The sequence below is a fragment of the Mucor mucedo genome (assembly GCF_025094135.1).
Source record: "Mucor mucedo strain NRRL 3635 chromosome Unknown EV154scaffold_69, whole genome shotgun sequence".
Lineage (NCBI taxonomy): Eukaryota > Fungi > Mucoromycota > Mucoromycetes > Mucorales > Mucoraceae > Mucor > Mucor mucedo.
Window position 1 is genome coordinate 163,034 of NW_026252353.1, and position 19,920 is coordinate 182,953.

A 19,920-nucleotide genomic window follows, 5' to 3' on the forward strand; every position below is an offset into this window, starting at 1 on the left:
ATTCTAGATAATGTTTGAAGTCAACATTTTCCAATGTTTGCAACGAAAGACAATGCTTTCACAATGCACATCTGGGAAAAAAAGTGAGAAAAATTATATAAAAAAAAATATGTTGCTTTATTTTTCTGCCTTTTTCTTTTCTTTTCCTTTTTTTCTCCTTCTTCCTACATAACATGTGGAGATCTTGGGTCGATAGAATAAATACAATTAACAAGATACCTGAGGAATCTCAGGTATCCAAGGAAGACCTGATAAAGTATGACTTCATTCTCTTATATCGCAACAATACTCAAATTTTGTTCCCCTTTTGTAGACAGGAACAACAGCGGGCACGTTTTCGTGACATTTGGCAAAAGTGTAATGATTTGCTGTCTAATGAACAGGTACTTGAATATTATTTCAACCTCACCGCGCTTCGAGTAGACGTACTAACCAAGGACTAGGAACGCTCTGAGGCATTTTTATTGGAGCTACTTCCATTGTTTTGTGAGACTTATGAACAATTCGGCGTCAGTTTTACATTTAGCACCATTCCAGATGACCGTACTTTTATTAGTCTAATAACCAAAGAGCTCATAAGTGGAATACGTAAGGTCCCCGAGCATAAAAGTAAAGCGGAATCAAGCCAAGGTATATAGCATAATATACAATTTAACGGGATTGAGGCTGAAGAAAATACTTTATAGCATTGATGGACAATCTAAGGTCGAAATCCCATTTGTACAATGTGATACGAGCTATCCAAGTAGTCTCTTTTGGTCCCGTAAGAGTGAATTTAAAATACAGTTTTTTTTAGACTACAAAAAGTGCTAACCCTATTTATAACTAGGAATCTATTGTCATACTCATGTTACAACAAAGGATTCCAAATGTTATCATTAAACTGTTTCGTTCATTCATTGATTTATCGCCAAATTATTACCAGATTCAATACGAGGATGATATGGAATTAGCCACGATTTCAGATACAGGGGATATTATAGCAGGTATTTTGAAGCAATTTGTTCAGAATCATTCTGTATTGCATCGAATGATTACAGAAGACACGTTTTTTATGATCATACGTATTATGTCTGCCAAACCTGTAGAATCAGTTCCACAAGACGCCGAGCCAGCCTACATGATTTGGAAATACAGGTAAAACAAAAAAAAGTCAATATGTTAGGAGAGCTTTATTCAAAAGAAAAAATAGAACTGTCGATATTTTAAAATCAGTTGATATGAATGGAGAAGTCGTACAGTATCTTCACAGTCGTCGATGTATTGATTTGATGGTTCGAACTTGGAAAGAATACATTACAAAAGGATATTTGACATTTGTGGATCACAGAGAAATATTGCTGGGCTTAGATTTACTGTACTACCAATTTCGTGGTTCTGCAAAAATACAATTTCATGGTCTTTTTGAAGAAATGAGTCAGGCTTGCGGTTATGAGGAACTATGCAAAGTATTGAATACCGGCCCATTCAACGAAAATGTATTAACTTTAAAGGTAAAAAAATGGCTTTTCATATAATATATAAACGCCAATATACACTTAAATATATATTGCCGATCCTGACAATCATCATAGATGGAAACCGTAAATAGACTTATGGAAATTTCCTATGTTGGAAAGATTACCCCCATCCCATCTATGTCTGATGGACTTCCATACCAACATGAAGGTAAAAATAGATATTAATTGCAAAACCATAATAATACTCACACACTATGGTAGACTTCTCAACCCCTCAGCCAAAGGGTCTTACAGGTAATTTATTAAATTTGCCTTTTCCTGAACAGTGTTAATTTGTGTCATTTTTTTTATAGACAAAATAGTCAAGAATATCCAAGCTTTTCAATGTTTATTGGCTTCTTTTTTATACCCAGCCTCAGCCGACCCCCCGCTCAGGCACCAACTACTAACCTTGTTGCATATCAAAATTTTTAATGCCATCAAAGATATAATTGAAATTCACCCTTGTAATTATTTTGTCATCGAACGTACAAATGCTGTACCTCAATTCATTGAAAGCATGGAAAATTATGAATCCGAAATTCAAGAAGGGATTATGAAATTATTGATTTTTATTATGGTGGACCTTAACTTTGTTCCCTTAAAAGAGCTCGCTGTTTTGTCGCTTCATCTTCAAAGTAAGCATTATAGAATCTGAATCACTCTCATGTATTAAAAAATATTAATAATAGGTAGCTCTTCTGGTAAAATGATTCCTCTAATCTGTTCTAACTTGACGGAATTATTAAAGGCGTCATCCAAATTCTTTGTTGTTGTACAAGAGGCTGGCCTCCTTAATATCATGAGCTTGATGCTTTCAGACATCACAGAGAAACTGCAAGAGAATACAGTATTACAAAAACAAAATGACGAGTTTTTGGACAATGCACTTAACCATTTTGATCAAGTCATCGACTGTCTTATCGCCATGACATCTACTCCAGCCAACGTCACCATCTTCAGAAAATCGTAAGTTCTTATCATTCGTCAGATACAACTCTATCTAACGTGTATTATAGTTATCGTGGTAATCTTTTTGATTTACTTCAATACCCAAAAACGAGAATAGGCGCGTTAAAGTTATTCGAAAATCTTTCTAGTCATGCCAACGATCCCAAATCATCGTCCGACAATTCACCCGTAGCTGAAGTAGGAAATGCATTTGGTAGAATTATGGAGGCCATCCAGTTTATTCCTAGAGACGATCTCGAATTTCGTTTAGAAGTATTAAAGACCATTCATCGCATTTTTAAAGCACATCAATCAACAAGAGATATTTTCAGACGGGTAGGTGGATACGTCAGTTTGGTCTCCATGATTGTAGCATTAGAAGGTGCATTCGAAAAACCAGAACGGTTTTTTAATGAAACAGTAAATGATTTGGATTCGGTACGTGTTAAAATTGTCGCCGTCCTGCAGACTATCTTTTCAGTACTTGCACAGTCTATGCATAATCACGAAGTGAACAAGAATTACTTTATGAGAGATGTGGGTTATGTCTCACTCGAAAATGCAATTACGCTGACAGGTGCTTTGAACAAGAACTGCATACCAAATCAAGTTTTTGGTATTTTATTTGCATTTGCAATTGACGATGAATCTATCTATGACTTGTTCATTGATAACAATACACAAAACGAAGCTGAAGGCGAGAGTATGACAACTATGACTTTGGATTATTTTCGTCGCCTAGAATTAGTATTAAAAGCGCCCTCCGTTAGACTTGTCAACTCTGAAGTCACGCCTACCATTCTTCATCTTCAGAAGTTTATTTCTTCCGACGATTCTCAATTATCAAGGGCTATTCTTTGCGCACTGAATGCGCTGGCTCAAGCAAGCCGTAGAAATCAAGTAAAAATGAACCGTAGTGGATTGATTTTGGAATTATTAAAACGTGCGTTTTCACAAGACACAGAAGATGCTGAACCCACACCAGAGAAAGAAATGATGATTCAGATAGTGAAAAAGCTCATGAGCATGGGTGTCAGTTTTGAAGAACTTCAATACATGTTTAAGAGGTTTGATGTTCAATCAGAATCGTACGACCTGAAGAGTCCACCTGGCCTGATGGACCTTATCTTACAAGGCGCTTCACGTAGCCGATGGCCTAATTTCATACAATTCGATATGGGCCTCAATCAATGTACATCTGTAGAAATACCTCAGCTTACAAACTTCCCGCCAGCCAATCCTGGTTACACGTTTTTAGCTTGGGTCCACATTGAAAGACAAGACAACACTTCCAATCTTTTATTATTTAGTGTATGGGATGATAGAACCTTGGTTTTTAGAATCTATGTGGATGCTAAATCAAAAATGTTACATGTATACAACGCTTATTCCAAGCAAGATATTGTGTTTGGAAGTTTCGAATTCCATGTAGGGTTTTGGTATCACCTTGCTATTGTACACCATAAATCTCGATTGTCTATCAAGTCAAGTACCATGACATTGTACGTTAATGGCGTGTCTATTGAACAAGGCAGCTGTCCCTATATTCCGCCACCCTCATTTCCTGGGGTTCCTCATAAGGCTGTCATTGGCACTCTTAACAATGAGCAGAGTAAGGATCCTCAGTTGATCTGGGATTTAGGTCCTACCTACTTGATTCAAGACATCTTAGAGAAGGAAGCCATTAATTTGTATTTTAACTTGGGTGCACGATATAAATCTCTCTTTCAAGACTCTTTACGACAATTCCAAACATACGAAGCCGCCACATCACTTTTTCTAGCTTTACGTAGCATGTCAAAACCTCAACGTCGTGAGTCTGCCCAGCAATTAACAACGGCTATAAAGAACGCAGCAATACAATCAATTCCTGAAAGCAAGATTATTTTTGCATTTTTTGCAAGTAATACATTATCGGAGGGCACAAGAACTGGATTGACTTTGACCGGAGTGAGTGATGCCACTGCAATAACAATTGCAGCTGAAGTAGATTGTTCTCGGTTAATCTTAAATTCGGCTATACCAAAGCTTGATACGGCGGTTTATATGCCTACCAACATGGGCTATCTTGTAGGTGAACCAATTGTTGCGTCTCCGTTTGGTCTCGATGAGTCTATTTGGAAAATTGGTGGATGCGCTATTGCTTTAAAGCTTATTGAAAAGTCACAGGTAAAAATGATAAAAAGATGCAGAGTCAGGAAGTAACGTAAGCTAACCAAGAATATTAAAGACTGTTGAAAGTTTAAGCAAATCAACTGCTATTCTTTTCGAGATTATTCGTTATTCTTGGCGTAATTCTGAAGACATGGAAAGGTGCCATGGATATGAAATCCTAGCCTATCTCTTGAAACAAAAGAGAGAATTGATAACAGTTGAGTTGTTCGAGTTGTTATTGACGTTTATTGGAAAAAACCCTCAATCGCCAGAGTAAATGTTTAAATCCTCCTTTCCCCCACCCCCCCGCTTGCGATATACATGTAACTAACAAACACTGCTAATTATAGAGATTCAGTAATCAATAATCCTTTAGCGTACCGCTTTGTTATTTTGAATTTTGAGATTTGGAAAAAGACCTCGATTCCTGTTCAAAGAGCTCAGTTGGATCAATTTATTTTGTTCTTGAATACGAGTAAAATGAGAAACTTCAACTCGAGACGTCTTCCGAAAATTCGTAAGTTCTCCAAACAAGCATTTTTTATAATACATATTAATAGTTGATTTCAGATCTTGTGAAAAAAGTTCTTTTAGCCTTCAGAATGAATATTTATGCCAAAGAGCTGATTCCTCACCTTGTGGATTCTTTAAAGGCAATCATGTTGAGTAATTGGAATACAGAAAGTATTCGAGCTGTCGCTACATTTTTAGCATCTACAGTTTCTAAAGGTAATATGTTTATAACCCGGGGTCTTATTTTGCATAAATCCTAAAATCTGTTCCTATAGCTCCTCCTGTACCATCTTCTGCTAGGCCTTCGGTCTCTGTGAAACGATCCGATAGTACCAGCTCTAACTCAAATTCAACTATAGCCGATCCTGAAGGCTCAAATACAGCCGTTGAGATTATTACTGACACAAAACACAGTGGACAAACCAACAAAACCGTTCAAATGCGTAATATTGTACTTGAAATGCTTCACGATATTTTATGTGATAAATCCATTGGACCCGACTATGTCAACAAATTTGCTGTCACCATCACCAATAAATGGCCCCTTCTTTTCTTTGCCTCCAACATCAACTCTTTTACTGTCGTTTTGGCATCAAGAATTCTAGCTCGATTATGTATCTCACAAGGTCCTACGTACGTCACCAAATTTAGAACGGTCTCGGAAGGGTTTTTAGTGATGAGAAACTTGTTACCTGAATACTGGAATTTGTCACAACTACATGAGACTTTAATGATTATGATGATGGGCATCGATATTGCAGATTACCCTATATATAATACGTTTGATATCAACCATTTACGTACGTGTCTGCATGATAGTCAAGAAGGTAGCAAGCTAGCCATTCCCGATGTTTTACCTATCATTATAGCGTTATGGGACGAAGGCCGGAAAATTGTAGAAGGGCCTAAGCCTGTATTCCCACCTATTCTCAAAAGTCCTTTACGTCAGCGAAGTGGTAGTGTAATTGTTCGGCCTGTTAAGACTAACAAAGAAGCAACTCCAGCTAGCAAAGCCTTTATTTCTCGGACTATGGATGACTTCATCCAACTCTTTGATGAATTGTACAACTCTCGACCCGTGTTCAAAGAAGCCTGTAATAAGCAGGATGTGGTGGATTGCATAGTTCACATTCTGTTTTCTTCCGTGTGTCATACCAGTAACATGACGGCAGAATCTGAATTAAACTCCAAGGATGTGGTTCTTAACAATTTTGATCTGGATCATTTGGCATCGCCTTCTTCTGCTGTTTCATCGCCCATTGATGGGTCATCGCCCTACCTCGATCGTCTTCGTGATATGGATGATACTGCATCCATTGAAAGTGTTAATACTGGAAGCAGTATTATCAAGAGAGGTGGCACATCGTCATTGATGACAAAAACTTCGCCTCATGTTTCTAAACGTGGCCAAGCCTTTATGACAAGATTAAGGTAAAGCGGCTTTTTACTAAACCGAGTAGGAAAGTAACAATATCATTATATAGATCGGCTTCGTGGAGTCAGGGCAGTAATTTAGCTCCTCCTATGACCTTACAAGATCCTATGCTGGAGTCGTTACTGAATTTTGTTGTTAACATTTGTGTACAATCTATCGTAGATCCGCATAGTAAGAACTTAAATGGCCTTAGTTTGGTTTTTTCGGTAAGGGATCATATCTTTATCAATTCTTACATAATACAGTATTGATAAAAATTACATAGGCATTTCCACCTAGTACACATGAGCAACAATTGGTATTTGAAAGCTACTTGATGACACATATTGCCCAGAATATGAAGAGCACATTTCAATTGGATATGGACTTAATGCATGATCAAAGAATTTTGAGTAATTTATCAAAATTTGCACAATTGGCGGCAGACACTGTAATTCAAGGTCGATTCAAAGAAGGAGGAGCAGAGCAAACGTATGATCTCTTGGCTACACTTTTAGAAATTTTGCATACAGATGAATTCAACGGGCGTTATGGAATCCATGACAACTCAGTTTCGACATTGTATCGTGCATTTAATCGCATGATCCTAGTCAAAATTTCTGATTTAGAGCATGGAGAGCTTGATGCGCTTAAGACAGTTGCTTTCTTAGAATACTGTATTCATCACCAAAAGATTATTTTGAGTCCCAAAAACAATGACATGGATTTTTTGAGGTGTTTCTGTTATCATCTTTACCGCTATTTACTTTCAAATGATGAAAAAATACGAGATGCTGCCGCTAATGTAAGTTTTCTTTTCAGTCGAAACCTAAATACTCAATTTTTCGATTTGTTCTAGATGTGGAAACTATTGATTCTTCAAAAGCCAGATAGTGTATTTTCGATATTTAATGTTCGCGTCAAAGGAATTGAATCTGAGGAGCTTATTGACGGGTTTAAACAAATGCTTGAGATGGTAATTGCTGTTTCTTTTGCTCGATTTTTTGTACTAAAACCTTATGCAATGGTAGGATTTCGAGTCATTTTATAGATGGCTTGATTCGCGCAAATTTGAGCTGAACATATTATTTAGTGAACATATATGTAAAGCATGGGAAAACACCATTATGCAAGAGCACAAGTACAGCAGAGAAATGTTCAAGAACTATGTGACAAAACGTATAAACAAACTCAAAAAACTTCAAAAGCGTGAATACTATGAGCAAGAAGTCAACTTGGATTACACCAACAAAACATTGGCTTGGTCTCAAAGTATACAAGAAGTGGAAATGAGTCGATTCACAAAAGCGTTACAGGATTCGGATGGTCATGAAAATTTTATTCAAAGTGAATGGACACGTATATCAGCAGACCTAATGAGAGAAAGAGCCATTTGGGGACCTGAAAAATCAACCGATCTTAAATGGAGATTGGATTATACAGAAGGGCCAAACAGAATGCGTAAACGCTTACAATATATTTCGGATAATGATTATACGTCGTATCTTCCTAAGCAAACACACTCTCCTTCGGAAATCGCTACTAAATCTACTATCAGCTCAACTTTAATTGATATTGGCATGGAGGTTACTGATAAATTGGATGACGAAAACTCGATAAACAATGACCTGAATAAGGAGGATCAAGAAGAGGAGCAACAGATTGCATATGAGGAAGATAAAAATCGAAAGGTGCTCCGGCTATTAGATCAAGGCGACATGGTGCTAGACGTTTACAACATTAGTCAAATAGCTGGGTTAGATGCTAGTGAAGGTCTCTTGTTGCTTTGCAAAAACAATATATACTTGGTGGACAATTTCTTTCAATTAAGTGATGGCGAAGTTGTGGAAATTTGGGATGTACCTAAAGAAGAGCGTGATCAGTACCTACTTCTAGTGGCTAAAGCGGCTGGCATGGATACAGAACCCTTTATCAGTCCTTCTGGTGATTTACATTCCTGTAGAAAATGGGCGACAGCCGACCTTCGGGATGTATTCAAACGACGCTTCTTATTCCGGGATGTTGCGCTTGAAATCTTCTTTACAGACGGTCAGAATGCATTGATAACACTTGATCTCTCCGAACGTGACGAACTGTATTCTAAGCTTGTAAGTCGTGTATCAGTTCAAGAAGATGCTGGGGCAAACATCTTTGGGGAAAACAAGGATAGCGGTATTAGCAGTACTTTTAAACTATCAAGTATTTTCGGCACCTCCACATTACATGATTTGACACAACGGTGGGAAAGAAAAGAAATTACTAATTTCCAGTACCTCATGTATTTAAACGCCATTGCTGGTAGATCATACAATGACCTGACTCAGTATCCTGTTTTCCCTTGGATTTTGGCTGATTATCATAGTGAGGAACTCGATCTTGAAGATCCCAAGACTTTCAGAGATCTGACTCAACCGATGGGTGCTCAAACTGCAGAAAGACGACGTGAGTTCTCGGATCGTTACAAGCAATGGGGAGAGACTGACGATCCCACACCTGCTTTTCATTATGGTACACATTACTCATCGGCCATGATTGTATGTTCATTTTTAATTCGTCTCGAGCCATTTACACAACATTATCTCAAACTTCAAGGTGGTACTTTTGATCACGCCGATAGATTGTTTGATTCCATCGGCAAAGCTTGGGAATCTGCTTCTGAAAAAAACATGGGTGATGTCAGAGAACTGATACCCGAGTTTTTTTATTTACCTGAGTTTTTGACTAATGTTAACAAGTTCAATTTTGGCGTCAAGCAGGGCACTGGTGAAGCTATTGATTCTGTAGTATTACCACCTTGGGCTCATGGTGATCCAAAAATATTTATTCAGCGCCATCGTGAGGTAAATAGTTAGTCAACATGACTTTTATTATTCACGTAGACTTAACCCCTTTTTTTTATTATTATTATTACAATCATCCTTAGGCTCTTGAAAGCGAATATGTGAGTGTCAACTTACATCATTGGATTGATTTGATATTTGGTTGTAAGCAACAAGGACAGCCTGCCATTGATGCACTGAATGTATTCCATCACGTCTCTTATGAAGGCGCGGTTGATTTGGACTCGATTACAGATATTGTAGAGAAAACGGCGACGATTGGTATCATTAACAATTTTGGCCAAACACCTCGTCAACTTTTCAAAAAACCACACTCGTCAAGATTACCTTCAGTCATTGATTCTATGGCTCTAGGCTCGTATATTTTCCAGGACAATCTTGATAAATTAATGCAGTCTCTGATGCCCCTCCGTGGTAGTTATATATTGCTGTTTCATTACAACTCCATACTCATATTTTTTTCTACCAGATATCAAACAGCAAATAAGTCGTATTGATTTATACAATGATAAACTTGGTGTCACTTCTTGCCAACAGCTATTGATGCCTCCTGATGGTCTCCGATATATAGAGTGGGGTTTTACTGATAATAGTCTACGACTATTTTCTACAGATACGGGAAAGGTAATATTAAAGTTGTTAAAGAAAAGATGAACGAAAAGCTCTAACTTTTTTTAAAGCTATTAAATGTATTTGAAAATATGCATGTTGGATACATTAGTTCTGCGTGTTTTCCTGATTCCCGTACCTTAATTACAGGTGGTACTGATAATGTAGGTCTATAAAAAAGTATTCTTAAAAAAAGTTAATGTACTGAAAGTTTTCTGTAGCTTGTATGTATGTGGAAAATCAAAAACGAAAAGACTACAGATTTTGCACTTCTGGAATGTCTTAAAGGTCATACTGCTCCTGTTACTGCGATTGCGTCGTCTAGAACTTACAGCGTACTAATCACTGGATCTGAAGTATGAGTTTTATTTGACAGAAAAAATGATGTATTAACACTATTCAACAGGATAAAACAGCAATCATCTGGGACATGAATCGCAAAATGTATATACAATCTTTGACTGGACACGAGAATGGAGTCCAACATATCCAAATTAATGAAACTACTGTGAGTACAGTTTCAAAATTTATATCATATCTATTAATCTTGTTTTTTTTTTATAAAAAAAAAAGGGTGACATTATTACCTGTTCTGGTCATGTTATACGAGTTTGGACAATAAACGGCGATCTTTATTTAACCAAATCAGCGTGTCCAAGTTCAGAATCAATTTTGTCATGCATGTTTTATAAGGTATGTAATATTAAAAATAGAAAAAAACAAGCTCGACTTTTAACTAGTTTCTATTCAGCGCAAGTTGACAGAATGGAATAGCAGAGACTTAATCATTACTGGCCATAGAAGAGGTCTAGTCAAATTTTGGTTAAAAGAGGTTGAAATTGATCCCAAATCAGGTCATCACAAATGGTCTTTAAAGTTGGTTCATCAAATTCGTCACAGTAGTCGCGTTGATAACAGCCTCGACGATTCAGATATTGTAGCATTAACAATATCAGGCTCGAAGAAAACATTATTTACGGGCAGCAGAAATGGTCAAGTTTATACATTTGTTTTACCCGATACATCCGATTCGTATCATTTGTTAAGAGAAGATAAGTTTAGGGAATGTATGACCTGTAAAAGACCCTTTTCTGTTTTGGAGAGAAAAAACAACTGTCGCACATGTGGAGGTAAATTATAATTATTCCGTTTAAATCGATAATGACTAATTTTACTTTGTTGCTAGGAATATACTGCTCTAGCTGTATGTCCAATACATCCTTTCCTTGCCCAGATAAATCCGCTAAATTCTGTAAATTGTGTTCGGAACATCTTTTAGCAATTTGCATCAAACACTAGTGTAAAAATTTTATGTACATGTAACAAATTCCAACATTTCGCTTCAACTTTATTTTCATTACCCGTGTACACTTAGTCATTTTATCTTTTAGTCCAAATATGAAAATTATTTATTAACAGCCAGTTTCACTTGTGAAGCTCTTTCTTTATGTTAAATTAAAATCGTCTTTATTTATATGACGTCTTGCCCGACGGATTATTTTAACAAACAAAGGCTAAACTTTTTTAAGACACAATCATGCACTTATTGTAGATTTTAGACACATCCTGCTGGTGTACTGGTGTTATGTTGTACACGCAAATTAAGCTAACTTTCATCATGATAGTACTCATTTGCACAACCAGACTCGGGGTTTCTCAAAAAAGCTATGTGAGTAAGCTGCAGCAAACACTTTACGATTCAGTTACTATATCACCCTGTTTACTTGCCAAACATCAAATCTTCCTCCATCCGAAATCTCTCCTTGTAAGCCCAAAACTAAGCAACGTAGCTTTTTTATTAAATTTCATTTGAATAGGCTACAATATATGGAATCATTTCATTAACTTCGATATTCAGGAACGGAAACTCGTGGTCTGAGTTAGATACCAAGAGGAATAATGGCCGGGTTCGGGTTTTTCGAAAAGATGTACAGAGAGACATCATATCCGCCGATACCAATGGTAATAATATCTTCTGTCTTCCACATACTTTCACACCAGTCATACTTTAATACGTATGTCATAATTTTATGCCCCTGTGTAATAATATAAGCTTTTCCATTCGGCTTTAAGACATTCCACATTTGCTTCATGAACTTAGGATAAAGCTAAAAAAAAAATAAGAGCATGTGAGTAAAAAAAAGGCAGTCTAACCACATACATGTGTGTAATGTACCGATTTGATTTGTGAGTACGAGTTCTCTCGAAGTCCCCATGGCCAATCTAAAATCATAAATGAGTTAGGGTGCCTGAAAATCATTAAAAGCGAGGGAATATTCACCTGAAACAATTGAATCAACAATGCCTGGTCTATAACACAACTTTCGTCCATCACCAATTGAAAACTCTGCATTTTGGATTTTACAATGCATCAGGTTTCCTTGAGCCTTCTCGGCTATGACTTTGGATTTTACCTCACTCCCGAGCCACAAAGTATTCTTAAATCGAGAGGCACCTATGTGGTATGCGTGTTGAATAGACTTGATTTTACTACGTGTAAATACAAATATATACCTTCAATAGGAATAGTTCCGGTACCACAACACATGTCTAATATTATTTGACCAGGTTTGGGATCGGCCAGTTTAGCTAAACAATAGGCAATACAAGGGTTTAAACTGGTTCTGCCGTAAAAAAGTCTGTTTCGTTGTTTTTGATCTTTAATAGGTATGCCTACACCTAGAAGTAAAATGACTGATTTTTCGGAACAGTGGTTCGAGATTCGAGATAATACGTCTATGTCTGTAGTTTGGTACCAAAGAGACATGATATTATAGTTATAACCAGTCATCTTAACTTTCCAATGTTTGTAAACGTCACTAAACGCATAACCAATGTAACCTGCAATTTCTTGGCTGGGTGCCTTATGTTTAAGCTGTTCCTTTTTAAAGGTAGCTCTAAATGTGATGTCATCGGCACCTTCCTTCTCATCAATCACGCTTGGCCATGGTGCTCCCTTTGTTTGAGCTGTGATAAAGTCATAGGTAGGTTGTACTTCAGAAAATACGTCAGCCGGTATGACAGATTCTGATGCAACTAAAGTCACGCTGTATATACAAAGCAATTCAATTCTGTTTGTAATATAGTCTCTCAATTCATTGAGATTATCTACTTTACAAAACAAGTGAACTCTTCCTGTCTTTTTTTCCCAACTGTATTTGGTATGATGTATAATCGTAACATGTTTCAAAGATTCTTCAATGTCTTTGGCGGCAATGAATTCAAGGCCTTAATAAGTACAGGTTTTTATTTTAGTTTTGGGTGTCTCATCCCGTTGGTCTGCTTTTTCTTATACCTTCAGGCACATGAAATAGTAGATGAATTTCTTTTGAATCTAACATTAGTCAAAAAAAGTTTTTTGTGTCATTTGAAACACAGTCAAACTTGACACTTGCCAAAGCTTTGTGTGCCTGAAAATGAAAGCAGCGATATTCGGACTTTAAATGAATACAGATTGTTTATGCTGTGTTCAACAACACAACACTTTTTTTTTTTCTCTTGTTTCATAAACCATAATGGAGGTAAATCGTACACCATTTCTTAAATAAAAAACAACAGCTTCCTAAATTATTTTTTAGAGTTTATTTGGAATAACAACACCAGTCGACATTGAAGTTTTGTTTCACAACGAGGAACAAAGAAAGCATATTGATACTAGAGTTGAAAAGGATAGGCGGGAAAGGTACCCTGTGTATCTTGATGGTGAAACTGTTTCTGGCAAAGTGAGCAATAATTTATACTGTGTTCTGCTTTTTTGTTCTGTGTAAACTGAAATAATTTACGCGTATTTGTAACATATTTTGAAAGGTTATTGTAAAGTTGCGTGATGGTAGAAAACTTGAACATTACGGCATCAAGATTGAGTTCATTGGCAGTATAGGTAAAAAAAAAAAAAAAAGAAAGAAGCCTACTTTTTCTTGTTGTTAAGTGTCTCTTTATAGACCTGTTTCATGAAAAGAGCAGATCATATGAATTTTTGACTCTATCCCAGGATGTGGCCTCACCTGGCGAGCTTCGGCAAGCAACAACATTTGATTTTGAATTCAAAAATGTTGAAAAGCAATACGAGTGCTATAGTGGAATAAATGTTAGATTGAGATACTTTGTTTGCGTAAGGATTTCTAGGAGATTAGCAGATATCGTTCGTGAAAGAGACATATGGGTCTATTCTTATAGAATGCCTATCGAAGTAAACAACTCTATAAAAATGGAAGTTGGTATTGAAGACTGTTTGCATATTGATTTCGAGTACAACAAATCAAAGTACGTAATTTAAGAGTCTATATTATTAAATTTTAACGCTATCTACTAGGTATCATTTAAGAGATGTAATTGTGGGTAAAATATTTTTCTTACTAGTACGAATCAAGATCAAGACTATGGAGTTAACAATTATTAGACGTGAAACAACTGGCTCATGTAAGATCGTATTTGTTTATGTCTATGTTTTACTAATATTAAATAGTACCCAATTTGTATAATGAAAGTGAGAATATTATCAAGTTTGAGATAATGGATGGTGCTCCTGTAAAAGGAGAAACAATACCTATTAGGTTATTTCTCGGTGGATTTGAATTGGGACCTACATTTAGAGACATAAACAAGAAATTTTCGATTAGATATTATCTAAATTTAGTATTGATTGACGAGGAAAATCGACGTTATTTTAAGCAACAAGAAATTACAATGTTTCGTAGAAAGAGTAATGTATTCCATGTATAGTTGTACAAAGACGCAAAACTAATATTATTGTCAAACAGTTGACGATGGGTATCCACCTGACGATCTTGAGGAATGAGCGTTTAATTATCATGGGATTAGAATTCAATATATATAAATTATAATGTAGCAAACTTGCACAACTCCACTATGCGGCAATTAAATACAGTACAGGGTCAAAAAAAAAAAAAAAAAAAAAAAAAAAATTACAACAGTGAGCTGTTTTATTTTTTTATATGGGGTGCTTATTAGCATTTATAAATTAAATAGAGCGCCCAACGCATAATTTACATTTATTATTGTCATCATTTTCGACATAATTGAACACATGTGTTCTACTATCTAGTTTTGTCCTGCTGCGGCAATGTTAAATAGACAACCCAGGCCAATATATATTTTGTTTAAGAAAAATAAGACTAAACTGTTAGTAAAATGATGTATTATTTACTATTATTGTACAGTATGAAACAAGTGATTATCATTTGAAATGTAATACTGCATCATCTTATGGAAATCAATTGTAATAAAGTTTGACCCAAATAAGTAAAAATTCTTTTTTATCACGGAGAGCAGCGGAAATCTTTTGTGTGCCACTACACACAAATACTACAGGCTGGCGTCGTTTCTGCTATTGGATATAAGCCACTTCTTTTTTTCTTTTTTGAGGCATTTTTTGTGTTCGCCCAAATAAGGTTCTATTTCCTCTGCGTGACAAGACTTAATTCCCTCCCCTACTCTATATAAGATCCAATCCTGTCGTTTCTCTTTCTTTTTTTATTTTACATTAACTTTTTTCTGTCGGCCATAAAAATGACATCAACATTTTCTTCTACTATTCACCGATTATCGCCTGGAGATATGTGGTTACCCGATAATGGGGTATCGTCAATTATGGTGAATGAATTAGCAAAACAACAGGCTGAGCTCCCAACATCCAACATGTTTGATATGAGTCAAAACAGCTCAACTACATCATCATGTAATTCATCCATTGCATCAATAAACGATAAGCAAATCACCAGTATAAAAGCAACCAATATAATCGATACCAAACAATCAAATAGTAATTCATGTCAATCATCTATAAAATCGGTAGCCAGACGTCACCGTGCAGACACTGCAAGCTTAAAAGAATATGGTGAATGTTATAGAAGATTGGGTCAAGGTACAACTGCAGTAGTCATGGTTTTGCGAAAACTTGGTGAAGATGGTAGATCAGAGAAATTGTATGCTATCAAACAATTTCGAAAAAAGCAAAAGCAAGAAAACGAAAAAGAATACATGAAGAAGCTTACCAGTGAATTCTGTATCTCATCGACATTTACACATCCCAATATTGTTGAAACAATAGATTTAGTTTTGGATAACAAAAAGAGATACTGTACAGTTATGGAATATGTAAAGTTTTTTTTTTCATTTTCATTTTATTTGTTTACATGTTTTCTGACAAAATTTATATATTTAGTGTCCTGGTGGTGATTTGTTTACTAGTATCATGGCTGAACGAATGACTGAAGTTGAGAAGGCTTGTTGTTTCAAACAGATGATTCATGGGTTAGCTTATCTTCATTCCATGGGTGTAGCCCATCGTGATATCAAACCTGAAAATTTGTTACTGACCATGGACGGCAAACTCAAAATCACTGACTTCGGTGTTTCGGATGTGTATAGGTTTCCTTGGGAAACAAAAGGTCGCCAGAGTCGGGGTCTTGTTGGTTCTGAACCTTATATTGCTCCAGAGGCATTCGAACATAAAGAATATTGGGGAGCCGCCGCTGATGTTTGGTCGGCTGGAATCGTCTTCTATTGTATCTGGCTTGGCGGACTTGCTTGGCACAAGGCTAAAAAATCTGACTCCTCTTATTGTGGCTACATCCGTGCTATCGAACAAAATCAGACCTTTGATCTTTTTCGTACATTCACTCTCAATGAGCGTCGTATTTTAAGTCGTATGCTCGATCCTAATCCCAATACTCGTATTACTGCTGCAGAATTAATAGACGATCCTTGGTTTAATTCTATACCAATGTGTGAAAATTCAATCGATACATACGGAAATACCCACAAACACACCGAAGGTGTGCAACCTGTATGTACAATCACAACAAAAAAGTAACACTATGCATACAATAGCAGAAAAAAATCATACTATACCACCGCTCAAACCCATCTTTCTTTTCTCCTATGTAAAATAACATCAAAAAAAAAACTTATATGCTTATTATGGCCAACCTAACCTATGTAGTTTTCTCTTGTAACAACAGAATTTATTCATCTGTACATATTAATTATTCGAATAAATAATACAATCTTAATAATTTTAAGTGAACGAGGCATTTTCAATTTTTAAATTAGAAGTTTAATTGTCTCGTGTTACACTATTGCAATGAGCACTGTATTTTAGCCACAGTTGACTGTTTCACCAAAAAAGGCGATGTACAGTCTTGTCCAAAATACCTCATTTTTTGCAGAAAATGGCCTGAAAGATAAGAGTATAGATGTGCATGTGCGTGTATAAATAAACTGGGATATCAAAGCTGTAATGGTGGAGTCTAAACTTTATGCTTCGGGTCACCAATTTATTTATTTTTTTCAACAAGTAAACTTCCATGCTTTTTTCCATGTGGTTTCGCATACGAAGCGGATGCGACTTCATGACATAAATGGTTTTATTATAGGTCTATTAATAAATTTATATATATATATCCTGTTTACACCCGCCATTATTGGACTCTTGTCCGAGATAACATACTTGGTTTAAGCTTGAATTATAACTTCAGGGGAGGGCTTATTCTAGCGTAATTAATCTGGTGATGCACTATATATAGACTGAATGCATCCCGCTGCACAAAAGCTGGTCAATTATGTTGGATGTATATTACCACGTTTCTAATGAATATTCAATGTGAAATGTAAATGTCTAGTGATTTTTTTTTATTATTATTATAACTTCCCACCCGGAGAAAATACATGCTGACACATCGTCATAGTTTACGCCACTCCTTCGTACATGGTATTATTTTTAGCTTCCTGACACAGGCTGGGGACAGATTGCCAGATAATGTACTCATATCTGTCTTTTAAATTTTCTCACCTGAAAAAAAAACGGCAATTAGGTACGATCCCCACTTCGTTCCCTATTTAGCCATTTTTCATACATAGTATCACCATATCGTTCCAACCTTTCTTATGCATAATTTATCCGATCTCCAGGCCTTTAAACTTTCCATTTGCATTTGCTTTTCCGATGACCTGTACAGTCATTTTATTCTCTCATTGACAGGCTTTTCCTCCAGCCCGTATTAGTGGGGTGTATATGAAGCCAAGACGAACGTCGAGTGGAAACAATCTAGTCGAGCAACAGCAACCAAAGGAAGAGCATGGTCAGCTTTCCCATGATAAAATACTTCTATCTGCTTCTTTATCTAAAAAAATTATGATAGCTTTATACGAAATTAGGTTAGCGATAGACGCTTTCGCGCAAACAGCGAATACCAACTTTCTTGGAAATCGTTTGTTTACAAATATTGGAGTCTAGGAGCTCTTTGAAGATATCTCATCTCTGTTTGTGCTCTTTAAGCAGTGTCTGTACATGAAATAAAGCCTGTTTATTTTTGAGGTTCGCATTGATTGAAAAATGTAAAACACGAAAACGCAAATATTTATGTCACTGCTAACATTGCTCAGAAAGGGGGAGATCTAGTTTCTAGATTTAACGTAGATAGAGTTATAAATAATACTCACGGTTTAAGATCTAGGCAAACTAAAATTCAAAATTTCATCCCTGGTTCCGAAATTGGTATCAAACAGCTTATTTAAATTTTTTGTGTGTGGTGATTTGAGCTGTATTTGTACAGGTCCTCTGTGCAAGTCAGCATGAACATTTAATACTTCGACTTTTTTTCTTTACTAATGAACTTGAAAACTTTTGTGTTATAATAATTGGGTGGGCATGCAGATCATGCTAATTACACTGTTACCAATTAATTAGTTGTCTTTTTCACCTTTATTATTTTATTTTAACCTGTTAGTAGTTTTTTTTTTTTTTTTTTTTTTTTTTTTTTTGCTGATTTATAAACAGCTTCCTTATGCTCTTCTAACCTCAACTACAATACATTTTTAGGAAATTCTGGAATGTAGTAGGTCTTTCTTATTTATATCCTTTAAATATTATAACGACTGTAATGGCTGACTTTTTATGATTTTTTATTTTTGTGAATTACTTTCGCTCCCTGATAACCTTTCTGGCGCGCCATCATACTAAACGAAATAAATGCGCAATCATTAATTATAATTCAATATCACTATTGTGAATGCCTAGTTTGGATGCACATAAAATATTCCGTGTATATACTTGATATAAGTGTTAGAATCTAGACTCGTGTTCCAAATAACATTTGCCTGTATGATATTATCGCACTTTCTAATAAATATAACGTAAATTTATCCGTATTCTATTTCATTATGTTATATTTTATTTGCGTAATGTCTAAAGACTTTGATCAAAAAAATTGACATGTCATTTAATGAATAAGTTCATCTCTGCTAGTCTCTTGCATTTTTTTGTCTGTCATATCATTATTATATCGGTGTTGAGCGTGGTCTATCCCCTTTAATGTTGATAAATACATGGATAATAGTTCTCTAAAAGTTATATGTCGTTCACCGAGGACTTTGTCCGTCAGTCCTCTATATTTACTACTAAGGGTGCCTTATAATAAACCTTTTAAATATGAGTACAATCGTAAGGAAATTATAAGCAAGCTCAATTGAAATACAATTGAAAATTTGCAAGTCAAATAGTCCTAAATCCGTGGCATTGATAAATTGGTAATATTGGGATTTTGAATTAAACAGGCAGTCTATGACAACTTTTAATTCCCTAAACGATCACAGTTGTCGATTTTTCAAACGATATTTTTTAGTAACGAATTCCTAATTTATAAAGTCAATAAGTCATAATTAATTAAATTGATTCTAAACAAGACGTTTACTAAATCATTATATTTGTATAAAGTATATTAACGACTAGGTTACACTACTTTTAAGATAGATTGATCCATTCCAAATACTTTCAAAAAGTTTAGAGGCCTCGAAATGATAGTACATATAGAAAATGGATATATTATATTACATGAGAGTTAATAAGAAGTATATTTACTGCTTTAAGTTTGTTCGAGAATCGCAATGCCATAATATCTCCTTTTCCTACATATACTAT

The 19,920-nt window shown here is 35.6% G+C and overlaps 8 protein-coding genes across 8 annotated transcripts; 7 read left to right on the plus strand and 1 right to left on the minus strand.

The window, feature by feature from the left end:
* Nucleotides 1–539: 539 nt before the first annotated feature.
* On the plus strand, nucleotides 540–1,859 carry EV154DRAFT_277369 (uncharacterized protein). Its single transcript, XM_051594730.1, has 6 exons — nucleotides 540–630; nucleotides 687–763; nucleotides 830–1,137; nucleotides 1,193–1,448; nucleotides 1,592–1,668; nucleotides 1,722–1,859. The coding sequence occupies exons 2-5, from the start codon at nucleotides 692–694 to the stop codon at nucleotides 1,643–1,645; spliced, it is 690 nt and encodes a 229-aa protein (XP_051455944.1). The 5' UTR covers nucleotides 540–630; nucleotides 687–691; the 3' UTR covers nucleotides 1,646–1,668; nucleotides 1,722–1,859.
* An 801-nt stretch (nucleotides 1,860–2,660) lies between these two features.
* Nucleotides 2,661–5,377, plus strand: EV154DRAFT_423778 (uncharacterized protein; the record flags this gene model as incomplete). Its single annotated transcript, XM_051596153.1, has 5 exons — nucleotides 2,661–3,956; nucleotides 4,125–4,619; nucleotides 4,681–4,877; nucleotides 4,955–5,121; nucleotides 5,175–5,377. Coding segments are annotated over 5 exons (2,358 nt in total), but the record flags the coding sequence as incomplete, so codon positions are not given.
* Nucleotides 5,378–5,793: 416 nt separating this feature from the next.
* On the plus strand, nucleotides 5,794–10,025 carry EV154DRAFT_423692 (uncharacterized protein; the record flags this gene model as incomplete). Its single annotated transcript, XM_051596149.1, has 8 exons — nucleotides 5,794–6,548; nucleotides 6,602–6,758; nucleotides 6,818–7,336; nucleotides 7,391–7,507; nucleotides 7,563–9,371; nucleotides 9,455–9,785; nucleotides 9,860–9,861; nucleotides 9,909–10,025. 8 exons carry the CDS (start codon nucleotides 5,794–5,796, stop codon nucleotides 10,023–10,025), a joined length of 3,807 nt encoding a protein of 1,268 aa, XP_051455946.1.
* Nucleotides 10,026–10,489: 464 nt separating this feature from the next.
* Nucleotides 10,490–11,492, plus strand: EV154DRAFT_277415 (uncharacterized protein). Its single transcript, XM_051594731.1, has 3 exons — nucleotides 10,490–10,673; nucleotides 10,732–11,110; nucleotides 11,167–11,492. Exons 1-3 carry the CDS (start codon nucleotides 10,662–10,664, stop codon nucleotides 11,277–11,279), a joined length of 504 nt encoding a protein of 167 aa, XP_051455947.1. The 5' UTR covers nucleotides 10,490–10,661; the 3' UTR covers nucleotides 11,280–11,492.
* A 24-nt stretch (nucleotides 11,493–11,516) lies between these two features.
* On the plus strand, nucleotides 11,517–12,179 carry EV154DRAFT_514521 (uncharacterized protein). The gene has a single exon (XM_051602143.1). It carries the CDS (start codon nucleotides 11,566–11,568, stop codon nucleotides 11,791–11,793), a length of 228 nt encoding a protein of 75 aa, XP_051455948.1. The 5' UTR covers nucleotides 11,517–11,565; the 3' UTR covers nucleotides 11,794–12,179.
* On the minus strand, nucleotides 11,517–13,423 carry EV154DRAFT_514522 (putative RNA methylase family UPF0020-domain-containing protein). The gene is made up of 5 exons (XM_051602144.1): nucleotides 13,276–13,423; nucleotides 12,495–13,208; nucleotides 12,262–12,435; nucleotides 12,157–12,203; nucleotides 11,517–12,088 (listed from the first exon to the last, which is right to left on the minus strand). Exons 1-5 carry the CDS (start codon nucleotides 13,319–13,321, stop codon nucleotides 11,861–11,863), a joined length of 1,209 nt encoding a protein of 402 aa, XP_051455949.1. The 5' UTR covers nucleotides 13,322–13,423; the 3' UTR covers nucleotides 11,517–11,860.
* On the plus strand, nucleotides 13,424–15,089 carry EV154DRAFT_514528 (vacuolar protein sorting-associated protein 26-domain-containing protein). Its single transcript, XM_051602145.1, has 7 exons — nucleotides 13,424–13,501; nucleotides 13,559–13,702; nucleotides 13,788–13,860; nucleotides 13,922–14,243; nucleotides 14,293–14,399; nucleotides 14,446–14,682; nucleotides 14,741–15,089. The coding sequence occupies exons 1-7, from the start codon at nucleotides 13,496–13,498 to the stop codon at nucleotides 14,776–14,778; spliced, it is 927 nt and encodes a 308-aa protein (XP_051455950.1). The 5' UTR covers nucleotides 13,424–13,495; the 3' UTR covers nucleotides 14,779–15,089.
* Nucleotides 15,090–15,557: 468 nt separating this feature from the next.
* On the plus strand, nucleotides 15,558–16,815 carry EV154DRAFT_423732 (kinase-like domain-containing protein; the record flags this gene model as incomplete). The annotated part of the gene is made up of 2 exons (XM_051596152.1): nucleotides 15,558–16,097; nucleotides 16,165–16,815. 2 exons carry the CDS (start codon nucleotides 15,558–15,560, stop codon nucleotides 16,813–16,815), a joined length of 1,191 nt encoding a protein of 396 aa, XP_051455951.1.
* Between the last annotated feature and the right edge of the window lie 3,105 nt (nucleotides 16,816–19,920).